At 46.4% G+C, this 16,448-nt stretch overlaps 1 protein-coding gene across 1 annotated transcript in view; it reads right to left on the minus strand.

Moving 5' to 3' along the window:
• chm (CHM Rab escort protein) overlaps nt 1-16,448 on the minus strand; it is a 189,500-nt gene that overhangs the window by 109,583 nt on the left and 63,469 nt on the right. The window contains exons 3-4 of the mRNA XM_070883035.1: nt 15,549-15,621; nt 11,903-12,024 (exon numbers count right to left, since the gene is read on the minus strand). Coding sequence (XP_070739136.1) covers nt 11,903-12,024; nt 15,549-15,621 — 195 coding nt within the window. The remainder of the gene's footprint in view (nt 1-11,902; nt 12,025-15,548; nt 15,622-16,448) is intronic.

The following is a 16,448-nucleotide window of genomic DNA, read 5'->3' on the forward strand; positions in this document are numbered from 1 at the left end:
GAATCTCTGCTGCCATCAGTCATGTAGAGCCATTCAGTTTATATTTTCCACCGCCATCAACTGCACAAGGTGTGCAGTCAACAGGTGATAGCATTAAAGTAAATAATAAATACAGAACTTACGCAGTGCAGAAGTACATGGAACCATTAGTTTAGATCAATGTGAAATGAGATGCATGCAGCAACTTTAGATTCCATAGTAAAAGTAGATAACATAGTCCGCCCTTTACAATGGCTCTCTGAGGTTAAGTGCCATTGATTAAATTAGGTTTTCATCGATCAGGTAGATGATTTATTTTCAGATATCATGTGGGCGGATATAAAATTGAGATTATCCAGCAGCAGAGACATCCCCCTTCAAGGTTTAAGAGTGAACACTATGCCCATACCTTGTATTCAATATAACAAGTATTTTTGTCTTTTGTTAAGGGGGTAGAGGAAGAGACGCACGGAGGCATATGAAAGGTACAGCAGCACAATTAAACAGGTCATTTATCTCAAATTTAATCCCTCATGATTGCTGAAAGCACAACGAGACTGAGAAGTCATTTTTTGGTGCATCAGGTTTATGTAAATCAAGATCCAACATCAATTCAAAAACTAAAAGCTTCCTATATATTGAATTACAGTTTACTGTTTTGAAGACATCAGCAGCAGAAATGTCACTGATAATGTCACATTGCAGTATTCCCTGCATATTTTATTCAGCAAACATCAACACAGGAAACCAGAAAATTTAACAAAACAATTAGAGAGAAGGAAGAAACTTGTTCTGTATTAAAGGGCCACGGTCTTAATGAAAAAAAATCAAGCTTTATTCCTGTCTGGAAAGGGAGAAGAATGATACCACGCCAAAATGATTTGAAGATGTGCCTCATTGTCATTTACATCACTGCAATGTGCTCACAAAAAGTTTTGCTAAAACTTTTCATTAAGATAGTATCATTTAAATACCTAGCTAGCACTAGAGAGAAACAAGAACGTGTTTATTTGTTCTGCAAAAATGGCTGCCCTTCGTCTCTGAAAGGTCCCCTTGGAGGATAAGCCACACCCTGAAATTTCTCTCGAATGTCTAACTGGAACCACCCATCCCAAGTTCTCACTGACTTTGTAAATTGTAACTCGATCCACTTTGACTTCCAGAAGCCACAGAGGATAGATCTCCCCAGAAGCCACCAAGTGCCAGCTGGAGTCCCTTACCCCACAGCAAGCAAGTGCACCCTCTCCCCAGCCAAAGTCCCTTGGCCCCCAGCGCAAGTGCTGCCTCCCCCAGCCAATAGTGGCAGTGTAGTGTCTTCTGGATCTCATCCACTCCAACAATGTCCCTTGTAGGGGATTGTAAGAACGCGATCCGTCTTCACTCTCTCCCCTCCAACCGTGTCTGTCTCTCTCTCTCTCTCTCTCCCCTGACCCCACCCATGTCTCTCTCTTCACCCACCCCCCACCTGTCTCTCTATCTTCACCCCCACCCCCCCAGACTCTCCCTCTCTTCCCCCAACCTCTCCCGCCCTCCTCCACCTCGCTCCCACCCCCCCCCACCCCCTCCTCGGGGCCACTCAGGGGCGCAACGGGCAACGTGGTTGCAATAATTCAGGTTCGTGGGCGGGGACTCGACCGGGCGGGAGGATCGGGGGGCAGGGACTCGACCGGGCGGGAGGATCGGGGGCGGGGACTCGACCGGGCGGGAGGATCGGGGGCGGGGACTCGACCGGGCGGGAGGATCGGGGGCGGGGACTCGACCGGGCGGGAGGATCGGGGGCGGGGACTCGACCGGGCGGGAGGATCGGGGGCGGCGACTCGACCGGGCGGGAGGATCGGGGGCGGCGACTCGACCGGGCGGGAGGATCGGGGGCGGCGACTCGACCGGGCGGGAGGATCGGGGGCGGCGACTCGACCGGGCGGGGGGAGGATCGGGGGCGGGGACTTGACCGGGCGGGAGGATCGGGGGCGGCGACTCGACCGGGCGGGAGGATCGGGGGCGGCGACTCGACCGGGCGGGAGGATCGGGGGCGGCGACTCGACCGGGCGGGAGGATCGGGGGCGGCGACTCGACCGGGCGGGGGGAGGATCGGGGGCGGGGACTTGACCGGGCGGGAGGATCGGGGGCGGCGACTCGACCGGGCGGGGGGAGGATCGGGGGCGGGGACTTGACCGGGCGGGAGGATCGGGGGCGGCGACTCGACCAGGCGGGGGGAGGATCGGGGGCGGGGACTTGACCGGGCGGGGGGAGGATCGGGGGCGGGGACTCGACCGGGCGGGGGGAGGATCGGGGGCGGCGACTCGACCAGGCGGGGGGAGGATCGGGGGCGGGGACTCGACCGGGCGGGAGGATCGGGGGCGGCGACTCGACCGGGCGGGGGGAGGATCGGGGGCGGCGACTCGACCGGGCGGGGGGAGGATCGGGGGCGGGGACTCGACCGGGCGGGAGGATCGGGGGCGGCGACTCGACCGGGCGGGAGGATCGGGGGCGGCGACTCGACCGGGCGGGGGGAGGATCGGGGGCGGGGACTCGACCGGGCGGGAGGATCGGGGGCGGCGACTCGACCGGGCGGGAGGATCGGGGGCGGCGACTCGACCGGGCGGGAGGATCGGGGGCGGCGACTCGACCGGGCGGGGGGAGGATCGGGGGCGGGGACTCGACCGGGCGGGAGGATCGGGGGCGGCGACTCGACCGGGCGGGGGGAGGATCGGGGGCGGCGACTCGACCGGGCGGGGGGAGGATCGGGGGCGGCGACTCGACCGGGCGGGAGGATCGGGGGCGGCGACTCGACCGGGCGGGGGGAGGATCGGGGGCGGCGACTCGACCGGGCGGGGGGAGGATCGGGGGCGGCGACTCGACCGGGCGGGAGGATCGGGGGCGGCGACTCGACCGGGCGGGGGGAGGATTGGGGGCGGGGACTCGACCGGGCGGGGGGAGGATCGGGGGCGGGGACTCGACCGGGCGGGGGGAGGATCGGGGGCGGGGACTCCACAGTAAAAGCACAGTATAAAAATTCACTGTGAAGAAACTAATAAACTTAAAACATATGGGCTGGATTTTCTGCTGATTTGCGCCCCATTTAGCGCCTCGACGGGGTGCAAAAATGATTTTTTTTTGGGGTGTGAAACGAGACGCTCACGATTGTGTGCCCGTGCGGAATTTTCACCAATGGTTTTGTGGCGGCGCTAAAACTTACCGCCCGCCACTGTTTTGACCATTTAGATGACGTAAATCGTTGTGCATTGCTGCGCTAGCACCCCAAGTGGAACTTTCGAGCATTTCGCCCGATTTAGCATCCACCCGAGAACCCGCCCAGAAAAACCAGACGGACCCCGGGCACACAAGGCGCTAACGGCGCCGTGTTTAAAACGGAGGAGAAAGTCGCAGTTGAGAGTGATTCACAGGATTGGGAGAAGAACGCTGCGTTACTGACTACCTTTGATTGTGAAGTTTATGTCAGTTTCTAGTTTGCTTTATAAAGGACATTTTAAAAGATGCGGGCCATGCTAGGTCAAGAGCCGGTAATCCTGGCAGCTATATTTGTAGTGTATAAAATGATACAATGAACTCCGTACAGTGAGCCAGTGACGAGGTGACTCAGTCTTTAATGGCTTCCAGAAGTGAAGATATAAAGGTGAAGTTCAGGTTATATACCGGGCCCAGCACAAGTGTACCTATGACCCTAGGATCTCCGACGGTAGTGCCCCCTGTTGGTGGGCAGACCTTATGTACATACATTACATCATTTCCCCTCCCCCCTCTTCCAGTTCTTGGCACAAGTCCATATTACAAGTTCAGACAGTCCGGAGCCTTCGCTCCCTGGTCGACCGTCTCAGTACAATCCCAGTGCTTTCCGAGTTTCTCACGACTAAGGGCTGGGCGTTGACCACAGTGGGTTCTTCTAATGGCTGGATGTGAATTGGTTGGTTGTCTAAGCTCGCGGTGTCTTCTTCCAACTGTTCCGGTTCGTCAGTGCGTCTTAGCTTGATTTGATCAATGTGTTTCCTGCACATCTGGCCATTCTTGAGCTTAATCATATACACCCGGTTACCCTCATTATCCGTAACATTGCCCGGGAGCCACTTGGGCCCTTGACCATGGTTAAAGTACATGCACTGGGTCATTTACAGATATGTCGCATGACACTGCGGCACGGTCGTGATACCACTGCTGGCGTTGACGTCGGGTTTCGACATGATCATTAAGGTCATGTAGAGAGAGCCTGGTTTTGAGGCCTCTCCATCAATAATTCCACAGGTGGGACCCCGGTGAGCATGTGTGGCCTTGTCCTGTAACTGAGCTGTATGCGTGACAGGCGTGTCTGCAAGGAACCATGAGTTACGCGTTTCAGGCTCTGCTTGATGGTTTGAACTGCCCACTCCACTTGACCATTGGACGCGGGTTTGAACGGGACTGACCTCACGTGTTTTATGCCGTTGAGTTTCATGAACTCTTGAAACTCCAGGCTCGTGAAACAGCTCGTTGGCGCTGACACGATGTCTGGCAGACCCTGTGTGGCAAACATGGCTCTCAGGTTCTTAATGGTGGCAGTGGAAGTGCTGGATAACGATCACACATTCTATCCATTTGGAGTATGCATCCACCACCACAAAAAAACTTTTACCGAGGAAGGGGCCCGCAAAGTCACTGTGGAATCTAGACCACGGTTTGGATGGCCATGACCACAGACTGAGTGGAGCTTCCTTTGGAGCATTGCTTAACTGCATGCAAGTGCTGCACTGATGCACGCATGACTAAGCACGAGTCAATGCCAGGCCACCAAACATGGGACCTGGCGATGGCCTTCATCATGACAATACCGGAATACGTACTATGTAACTCACATACAAATCTCGCCCTGCCTTTCTTGGGCATTACAACACGATTACCCCACAGTAAATAGTCGGACTGGATGGAAAGCTCATCTTTGCGACGGCTGTACGGTTTGGTTTCATCACCCATTTCCTTGGGGGTGGTCGACCAGTCCCCTTTAAGAACACAACGTTTTACAACCGATAGGGTCGGATCCTGGCTGGTCTAGGTCTTAACTTATTGAGCAGTGACAGGCAACCCTTCACTCTCAAAGGCATCCATGACCACGAGTAGCTCTGCGGGCATTGGTGTTTCCACTTCCTGTGTGGGCAACGGTAACCGGCTCAATGCATCAGCGCAGTTTGTCGGTGCCTGGTCTATGGCGAATGACAATCATGGGCAGATAATGTTAGCGCCCACCTCTGGATGTGGGATGACACGTTGGTATTGATACCTTTATGTTCTGAGAACAACGATATAAGCAGCTTGTGATCGGTTTCCAGCTCGAAGCGAAGCCCAAACAAGTACTGCTGCTTTTTTTTTGCCCCATAAACACATGGTAAAGCCTCTTTTTCTACCATGCCTTATGTTCTTCCCGCCTTGGAAAGGCTTCGAGATGCGTATGCAAGTGGTTGTAGTTTGCCTGACTCATTGGCTTGCTAGAGTACGCAGCCGACCCCATAGGACGACGCATCACAGATCAAAACTAGACGCTTGCAAGGGTCATAAAATATCAGTAGCTTGTGGGAACACAACAGATTTCTAGCCTTCTCAAAGGCTCTGTCTTGAAGTCCAGATATAAAAGGGGTCAGAGGGTCTAGTAAGGAGGGGGAACTGAGGGAAATCTTTATTAGTCGGGAAATTGTGTTGGGGAAATTGATGGGATTGAAGGCCGATAAATCCCCAGAGTACTTAAGGAGGTGGCCTTGGAAATAGCGGATGCATTGACAGTCATTTTCCAACATTCCATTGACTCTGGATCAGTTCCTATGGAGTGGAGGGTAGCCAATGTAACCCCACTTTTTAAAAAAGGAGGGAGAGAGAAAACACGGAATTATAGACCGGTCAGCCTGACCTCAGTAGTGGGTAAAATGATGGAATCAATTATTAAGGATGTCATAGCAGTGCATCTGGAAAATGGTGACATGATAGGTTCAAGTCAGCATGGATTTGTGAAAGGGAAATCATGCTTGACAAATCTTCTGGAATTTTTTGAGGATGTTTCCAGTAAAGTGGACAAAGGAGAACCAGTTGATGTGGTATATTTGGACTTTCAGAAGGCTTTCGACAAGGTCCCACACAAGAGATTAATGTGCAAAGTTAAAGCACATGGGATTGGGGGTAGTGTACTGACGTGGATTGAGAACTGGTTATCAGACAGGAAGCAAAGAGTAGGAGTAAATGGGTACTTTTCAGAATGGCAGGCAGTGACTAGTGGGGTACCGCAAGGTTCTGTGCTGGGGCCCCAGCTGTTTACATTGTACATTAATGATTTAGACGAGGGGATTAAATGTAGTATCTCCAAATTTGCGGATGACACTAAGTTGGGTGGCAGTGTGAGCTGCGAGGAGGATGCTATGAGGCTGCAGAGTGACTTGGATAGGTTAGGTGAGTGGGCAAATGCATGGCAGATGAAGTATAATGTGGATAAATGTGAGGTTATCCACTTTGGTGGTAAAAACAGAGAGACAGACTATTATCTGAATGGTGACAGATTAGGAAAAGGGAAGGTGCAACGAGACCTGGGTGTCATGGTACATCAGTCATTGAAGGTTAGTATGCAGGTATAGCAGGCGGTTAAGAAAGCAAATGGCATGTTGGCCTTCATAGCGAGGGGATTTGAATACAGGGGCAGGGAGGTGTTGCTACAGTTGTACAGGGCCTTGGTAAGGCCACACCTGGAGTATTGTGTACAGTTTTGGTCTCCTAACTTGAGGAAGGACATTCTTGCTATTGAGGGAGTGCAGCGAAGGTTCACCAGACTGATTCCCGGGATGGCGGGACTGACCTATCAAGAAAGACTGGATCAACTGGGCTTGTATTCACTGGAGTTCAGAAGAATGAGAGGGGACCTCATAGAAACGTTTAAAATTCTGACGGGTTTAGACAGGTTAGATGCAGGAAGAATGTTCCCAATGTTGGGGAAGTCCAGAACCAGGGGTCACAGTCTGAGGATAAGGGGTAAGCCATTTAGGACCGAGATGAGGAGAAACTTCTTCACCCAGAGAGTGGTGAACCTGTGGAATTCTCTACCACAGAAAGTAGTTGAGGCCAATTCACTAAATACATTCAAAAGGGAGTTAGATGAAGTCCTTACTACTCGGGGGATCAAGGGTTATGGCGAGAAAGCAGGAAGGGGGTACTGAAGTTTCATGTTCAGCCATGAACTCATTGAATGGCGGTGCAGGCTCGAAGGGCTAAATGGCCTACTCCTGCACCTATTTTCTATGTTTCTATGTTTCTGTGTTTCACCCCACGCCCAGTTGTCTCCTTTCCTGAGCAGCTTGTGCAAAGGCTCTAATACTGTGCTCAATTTGGGTAAGAAGTTACCGAAGTAGTTGAGAAGATTCAGGAACGAACACAGCTCCGTCACATTCTGGGGCCTGGGCGCATTTTTGATGGTCTCTGTTTGAGTCTGTAGGCCTGATTCCGTCTGCAGCAATCTTTCGTCCAAGGAATTCAACCTCTGGTGCCATAAAAACACACTTCGAACATTTCAGCCCAAGTCCCACTTTGTCCAGATGACGCAGAACCTCTTCCAGATTGTTCAGGTGCTCGGCAGTGTCACGACCTGTGACTAGGATGTCGTCTTGGAATACCATGGTCCTGGGGACGGATTTCAATAGGCTCTCAATGTTTCTCTGAAATATGGCTGTCGCTGAATGAATGCCAAAAGGGCACCTGTTGTAAATAAACAATCCTTTGCGCGTGTTGATGCACGTAAGTTTCTTTGATGATTCAATCTGTTCTTGCGTCATGAAGGCTGCCGTTAGATCCAATTTGGAAAACGATTTTCTCCCGGCTAGCGTTGCAAACAGATCAGCTTTCGGTTGAGGGTACTGATCTTGTTTCGAAACTCGGTTGATCGTGAGCTTGTAGTCTCCACAAATCCTGACCATGCCATCGCTCTTTAACACTGGAACAATGGGGCTGGCCCATTCATTAAATTCGACTGGTGAGATGATCCCCTTGCGTTGTAGCCTGTCCAATTCGAGCTCGACCTTTTCTCTCATGTGCAGGACCAACCTGGCTTTGTGATGGACGGGCCTTGCGTCTGGAACTAGGTGAATCTGCACCTTGGCTCCCTTGAAGCTGCCAATTCCCGGTTCAAAAAGTATGGGAACTTTGCTCAGCACTTGAGCACACAAATCATCATCCGCTGATGACAAAGCTTCGATATCATACCATTTCCATTTTATTTTCTCGAGCCAACTCCTGCCGAATAACGATGGGCCGTTGCCCGGGATAATCCATAACGATAGATCATGAACGGCTCCCTCGTACGACACTCTTACTGCTGTACTACCGATCACTGGTATGAGCTCTTTGGTGTAGGTACGTAACTTCGCATTTATCAGACTCAGCTTGGGTCTCTCTGCTTTGGTCTCCCACAATTTTTCAAAAGACCTCTGGCTCATTATCGATTGACTCGCACCAGTGTCTAATTCCATGGATACCGGCATGCCGTTTAATTTTATCTCCATCATTATTGGTTGGATCTTTGTTAGGAATGCACGTACGCTATACACTTCCTCCTTGGAGCTCTCAAATGCCTCAGGCTGCATCGCCAGATTCACGCTGAATTGATCATCATCCGCGTGGTGTGTCGCAGTTCGCTTGCTCTGCTGTGGACACGTCCGTTGAAGATGCCCAGTCTTCGCACACCCTCTGCATACATACTGCCTGAAGCGGCACTGGTGGAGTCAGTAATTGCCCCCACAATGCCAACACGTTGAGCTCGGATTTGCACCCGATGGCGGGCTTTGAGCGGCTCTCGTTCTCGCATACACAGTCAAGTAGGCCCTCTATGGCGAATTTTGAGCAGCTCCCGGTCTTGCAGATGCAGTCGAGCAGGCCCTGCCATGTACAGCTCTGCCGGCTGTCGATCCAATTTTGTACACAGTACTTGCCGTGGAGTTCCTGTTTTGTCGCGATATCTGCTTCGTGCTTTTCTGCGTGGACATGCAAACCTGGGCGACGGTGACGACCTTGCTGAGGTCCAGCGTCTCCGCAGACAGCAGCTTACTTAAGATCACCTCGTGGTTGACCCTGATCATGAAAAAGTCACGCAGCATGTCTTCCAATGCAGGCCCAAATTTGCAAGGCCCTGCAAGACGTCTCGGGTCGTCAACAAATGCCGCCATGTCCTGGCCTTCTGGATGAACGTGCGTATAGAAGCGATATCTGGATATGAGGATTCCTTCTGTGGATTTAAGGTGTTCCTGAACTAGAGCACACAGTTCTTTGTAATCCTTTTCTGTAGGAAGAGTTGATGAGTGCATAGATCTTGGGGCCACAGACGGTGAGAAGAACTGCCCTGCGCTTCTCTGCAACTTTGTCTTTGTTTAGGTCGTAAGCCGATCCGTGAAATCTCCCTAATCCTCTCTCTCACTGAATCACTCGAGAATTCCAACAGTACTCAATCATGCTGTGCTCGCCATACTTTTGCGTAGGTTTGTATTTGCCTCGTCGCCAGTTGTAGTGTATGAAATGATACAATGAACTCTGTACTGTGAGCCAGTGACTAGGTGTCAGTCTTTAATGGCTTCCAGACGTTCAGGTTATATACCGGGCCCAACATGAGTGTACCTATGACCCTCGGACCTCTGACGTTAGTGACCCCTGTTGGTGGGCAGACCTTATGTACATACATTACAATAGTCATACGGCTTTGAGCTTGAAGATTTATTGTTGATCATTTGCAACGTAATCGAAGAGGTCGCAGACGTACGGGGAGGAAGCCTTACCCCGGCGAGTTTACAGGGAACATCGCTCATACCTTCAGCTCTCTGAGGCACAGTGCGTTAGAAGGCTGCGCTTCCGAAAAGAGGTGGTCACAGAGATATTCCAGCTCATACAGGCAGACCTACAGCAGCAACAGGACTGCACTGCCCGTCGACGTGAAGGTGACTGTGGCACTTGCCTTCTATGTCTCCGGCTCCTTTCAGACATAAGCAGGGGGAGATATGCTCCATCTCGCAGCACGCTACACATTGCTGCATTCGCCAGGTGACTACTGCACTGTATGCACACAGGATTGACTTTATAAAGTTCCCAATGACCAAGGAGACACAGAATGAGAGGGCTGTAGGTTTTGGACAAATTACTGGCTTCCCCAAGGTTTAGGGTGCCATTGACACTATGCACATTGCCCTGCGAGCACCTTTACTCAATCCAGACTTTTACCGAAACTGAAAGGGATTCCACTCCACGAATGTACAGATCGTCTGCAACCATACTCAGTGCATCATGGCAGTAAATGCCCAATATCCAGGGAGCATCCATGAAGCTTTCATCTTGCATGAGGGCAGTGTCTCATGCCTGTCTTTGTATCGTCAGCAAATTTGGCTACAGTACACTCGGTCCCTTCATCCAAGTCATTCATATAGATTGTAAGTAGTTGAATAGTTGAAGCCCTAGCACTGATCCTTGTGGCACCCCACTAGCTAGTTTGCCAACCTGAAAATGACCCATTTATCCCGACCCTCTGTTTTCTGTTAGTTAGCCAATCCTCTATCCATGCTAATAGATTACTCCCAACCCCGTGAGTTCTTACCTTGTGCAATAATCTTTTATGTGCCACCTTATTGAATGCCTTTTCAAAATCCAAATACACTACATCTACTGGTTCCCCTTTTTCCACCCTGCTTGTTACATCCTCAAAGAACTATAATAAATTTGTCAAACACGATATCCCTTTCATAAAACCGTGTTGACTCTGCTTGACTGTATCATGATTTTCTAAATGTCCTGCTACTACTTCTGACGAAACGGTAACTTTGTTTTTCTCTCCACAGATGCTGCCTGACCCGCTGAGATTTCCAGCATTCTGTTTTTATTTCAGATTCCAGCATCCACAGTATTTTGCTTTTGTACTACTCCATTAATAATGGATTTCAGCAATTTCCCAATGACAGATGTTAGGCTAACTGGCCAGTAGTTTTCTGCTGTCTGTCTCCCTCCTTTCTTGAATAAGGGCGCTACATTTGCGGTTTTCCAAATCACTGGGACCTTTCCAGAATCTAGGGAATTTTGGAAGATTACAACCAATGCATTCACCATCTCTGCAGCCACTTCTTTTAAGACCCTAGGATGCAGGCCATCAGATTCAGGGGTCAGCCTTTCGTCCTATTAGTTTGCCTAGTACTTTTTCTCTAGTGATGATTGTTTTTTTAAGCTCCTCCCTCCCTTTTGCCCCTTGATTATCTACTATTATTGTGATGCTTTTAGTGTCTTCTACCATGAAGACAGATGCAAAATATTTGTTCAAAGTCTCTACCATTTCCTTGTTTCTCATTATTAATTCCCCAGTCTCATCCTCTAAGGGACCCACATTTACTTTAGCTACCCTCTTCCTTTTTATATTACTCGTTTTATTTTGACAAGTACAGAAAACAGCAGAATGCTGTCATGGATTTCAATGGACTAATCAGTGGAAGCAACACTCAGCAGGCTCCCCGGCCAAAGAAGAAGGCATTCTCACTACAAACAAACGAGAGTGGGAAGTTCATTTCAGGGATAGCCTGGAAATGTAGAATTGTGCAATTATGTCTGGCAATTATAGTAGTAGAGTGAGCTCCTTCATGTTTTATAGCTGAGAGTTTGAGTGTGAACGTTCATATCAGTGCTAAGAAAATTATGAGGCAAGATAATCAGCCAAGCTCAGCACTGAGCAAAATCCTTCACATAAAAATCTAGAGAGTTCACCTACACTTTATAATGCAATGCACCCGACTAGAAAATACTCTTTGCTGCTATCACTTTCTAACTAAATGTGACAATGAATGTTCTTGGGGTTTCTGTGAGGCTGAACTTCACCATTTTTAACCCAGCAATTCTCCTGACCTTATTTTTCTTAGAAATAAAGAACATTGCATTTTGAAAAACACACCTTGCATAGCAGAAGACTTCCAAATTTTCAATGGACTTCTCCATCTGATCAAGTTGAATGGCATCTTCCCCTTCTAGTATCTTGTCTTTCCAGTTAACTTCTGTATTGCTAGGGGGTTGTCCCTGATACAGGAATATAAATTAATGGAGAATCAGAATTGATAGAAAAGCAACTGCAATACCTAAGGTTAATTCAAATGACTAACAGAAAATAAAAATGTCTTGTCCAAGGTGCCTACATTTGAAGGCTTTCAGTATCATCTGGTGTGGTTCACTGACAATATATTCAATAAACCAATTCCTAATTTTTTCTATTGATGCGAAAGTTAAGCCGAAAGTTTTTTTTATATCAAAAAGCCATCTAAATTACAACATAATATTCAATTGTAGATTATTTACATGACAACTTCGTTTTGAAAATGCAAGGAATTGATAGGCATTTTAGAACTTTTTTTAAAAAACATTTTAATTTTTATCAGCCACAATTTAAAATTGGAAGTTTCTTTTAGAGATGGCACAAATCAATCTTTTCACAGAAACTTAACATTTTTTTGCTGTGTATTTACATGGAATCTCCCTGGAAAATATCAAGGGCATGTAGGATAGTGCATACAACATTTTCATAAAAGGAAATTTATGTTTTAATGTGAATAACAAAAAGGTCAGAGGATATATGCATACACATTTAGCCATGAACAAAAGGAAGCATTATTGCTAAAAATACCAGCAATTTTTTGGTTTGGGCACATCGCCATTATTGTTGCACGGATGCATAATCATCTAGAGGTCATTCCTTCAAAATGTCAGTGCCATAAACTAAAATTAACTTCACTTGCCAATTTGTAATGTAAGGGATCCACTGGCTTGCGCAAGGCGTTTATTATTACTCTAAAATAAAATAAATTTAAAAGTTTAATTTTAAAGCATTTTTCATATAATTCGATTACTTTGTAGTTCTCTAGTTTGGAATAACTTTTTCACTTATTAATTTCTGCTTCATCGGACTCAAACAGCCATTTCCAAGGTGCTGCATACCATTAACAAGAAATGCAACAATAACTTTCATTTATAAAGCACCTTTAACATAGTAAAACGTCTCAGCGAGTTTCACAGGAACGTAATCAGACAAAAACATTGCCACGCAACCAAAGGGAACTTTAGGACAGGTGATTAAATCTAGCGCAGAAGTCACACTGGCATACATGCCAAATTTTTACTTTTAAGCTCATTTTGTACCATGAACACAAGGGGAACCCGTATCTCCATACTTTCAATGTCAGAATTACAACTGTTTAAGGAACAGTCTGAATGTTGCAAGACTAATGTGTGATGAGCCATTATGTGGCAACTAAATTATCTATCAGTTTTGTAGGTGAAGATATAAATCCCATTTTCTGCACTAGAAACAATCTCAGGAATGGCAGAAACCCAGGAACTTCGGTGTTAATCATTCTGACTATTGCCAGAGTACTGTACTTTTGGAAAAAGACACCAAGGAAGAGAAAAATTTATAACAATAATGGATCTGGTAGTTTTCAACTTCCTTTCATAGCCAAAGTACAATTACTTCAGTTTTTCACACGCGTTTTTGTAAATCACTTCTCCCCATCCTTCCCCCTCCCTTAGGTGAGATATGCAAGAGTTGGGTAACAGAGCAATGTTCTATGAGTCAGCATCAGGTATGTCTAGGATGGATAGTTATCAAATACAAAATAAAACGCTCAATAATCTGCCCAAAAACTACCTCGTAGTTCAATGTGAACTTGTCCCATTACGTGGAACCATCCTTACAAGTTCTAAGTGTGAGACTACCAATTTAGTATTAATTTACACTAGATTATTGACACTTGAGCACTCTGGGCCTACATCTAGTTGGAACTGGGTTGACAATGTTCCAAATTCATTTTGTCAACAACTACTTATATGCGTATAGCACCCCTCATGTGGAATATTATAGGACACATGAAGAGGAAGAGAGTACACTGAATGAGGACAGGAACAGAAGAACCAAAAGCAGAATTGAGGTTTTTAAAAGAAGCTTTTGAAGGAAGTGAGAAATGGCAAGGCAGAGTGATTTAAGAGATGGCAGGGGTGTAGTGACTGAAGGATCAGCAGAGCAGCATTTTAGAATGAGCACGTACACTGGAGCAGTGTCTAATGCAAGCAATCTATACCATTGTTTTGAATGGCATCAATGAACACCAGTAGAGAAGACAAAGCAGGGGAAAAGCAGCAAGCCAAAACTGGAGCAAGAGATGCATGCTGGAACATGCGGATCAAAACCACTTTAGTAGAGTTGGGGTAAGACAATGGAGGTTTTCAAAGCAAAGACCTTGAAATTAATATCTAAGGAACAGAAAGCTAGTGGAGTTTGGAAATGGTAGAAATGATGGAAAATCTAATACATGGAATAACATGGAGTGCAAAATTTTGGATTAACTGGAGTTTGCTAGCTGTGAAGGAGAAGAGGCCAGTGAGCAGCCGGCATTTGAAAGTTGATTGTAAAAATAAAGATGCTATGATTGTGATTTCTGCGACTGAGAGCGAGAGGGAGAAAGAAGCGGGTGAGGTTCTGGTTGTGGAGAAATGTCATTTTATCAACGTTTGAATAATCAGTGGATCTGTGTGCTCGTGGCAGTAGTACACCAAAGGAGTATTTAATGTAAATAATCTGTACTATGGTTTAGAATACACTGTACTACAGCACCAATGAGCACTGCAGATCTGAGATCAGTGATGAACATGAAGAAATGTCAAGTTTACTTTCGCTGTGGTAATGCCATGTAAGGAAGCTATGAGACAAAAAGGCAAAATTATGAGCAGGATAGAATACATTGCAGTGTATTGGAACCAAAAGGATTTGTGGAAGGACTTCATGAGGACAGAGCTCTAAGCAGGGTGCTTCCATCGCAAATACCACATTTTCCTCCTCCTTTTCTAACATAAGGGGAGGTACTTCGAACAGAAAGTTTGCAGAGATCTTTAAGACACTGTCAACCTGAACTGCATTCAAACTCAGATCTCAGAAGTACAGGGCAGTGTGCAACAGACAGATTTTATCTTCCGGTTTGATTTAGGTTACAATTAATCATGCGACATTCCCTGACAAAAGGAAAAGTGGCCTGCTTGGAAATGTTACATGTAGTTCAGAAACTCAGAGTTGCTGATTAATAGAGCAGAACCACACCCTCTAATTCCACAGAACAACATGATGGTATATTAACTTGAGACACCTGTGTGGATTCATTTTATAGCTAACCTATGTTTAAAAGCATATTCTCAAAAGAGCATAGCAAAAAACATAACTGAGTAAAAATATGGAAAAGTAAAATTTCTATTCAATTTTTGTGCCTTGAATAAAAAGGACACGCAATTCAAGAAATCAGATGTCAGCTAAATGCACTTCAATGTCCCACAGAGCCAGTGCACCTTTTTTAATTAATGAAATAACTGACAAAAACAGAAAACATTTTCTCTGGTTTAAGTGGATAACTTTTTCTTTTAAACAACTGTGAAGGAAAGTTTACACAGAACATTTTAATACACAGAATTAATTCTTGTTCACCTACTGCAAGATATACAAAGTACTAAATTATATATATACTGCAAATATTTTAATGCAAACTGCCAAATAAAACACAACTCACTCTGCATTCTTCAATCCAAGACTGCAATCCAGAAAAGCTAAAACTGGCCCAGTTACCTCCATAATAATTCCTCCTGCATGGAATCAAAAAGTTGATTAACCACAACTAAGTTTAAGGCACCAATTCTTTTAAGATATCATTTATATATTATAAGTTTTAAAATCTTAGCTGCATTACTCCTACTGTTAGGTAACACAATGGCCCGGATTTTGCAGAGGTAATGTCTGTGAAACTGAGCAACTGAGCGTTCACCATCATTACCTCTCTGAAACTGACCACAACTTCAGGATTTAGCGCATTTGCAGATAACCACAGAAATCCTGCAGTTGTGGTCAGTCATTCCCTACTCTGCCACAGGTTGCACTGTGGAACTCCCCATAAACCAACAATCACTGAAATCACTTGAATTGTTGAAAACTTTCCCTTTTCCGCTCTAATATCGCTGTTAAACGCCCCATAAAAAGTTACACCTTGTTCAATGAGGTGCGACTGACTTTTTTTTTAAAACAACTAATGCTAAACAGCTATCTGGCCCTGAAAAATGAATTTTATATTTGTGGAATGTCCATTTTCTCCATTATTATTAAAATAATAAAAATGTTTTTTTTCCTTTTCTTTTTAAAAGTTTAAGATATTTCAGTTGCTATCTTAATCCCATGGGTATGTCCCAATCTTTATTTCACTGTAAAAATTTTAAAAAGTGAACGATAAGAGGTTCTTTTTATTTCCTGGTTTGCTGTGTGCGAATTCTTCAATGTGATTGGCTGCTTAGACAGCTTGATGACATCACTGCAAGACAGCATTACAATCAAATTACCATCGAGGAAGCTAAAGATTTTACCGCAGAGATCGCAAAGTCATCAACAAAGAAAGCACATTTCTTTTCCAACAGAATGAGTC

Source organism: Pristiophorus japonicus, chromosome 6, assembly GCF_044704955.1.
Source record: "Pristiophorus japonicus isolate sPriJap1 chromosome 6, sPriJap1.hap1, whole genome shotgun sequence".
Lineage (NCBI taxonomy): Eukaryota > Metazoa > Chordata > Chondrichthyes > Pristiophoridae > Pristiophorus > Pristiophorus japonicus.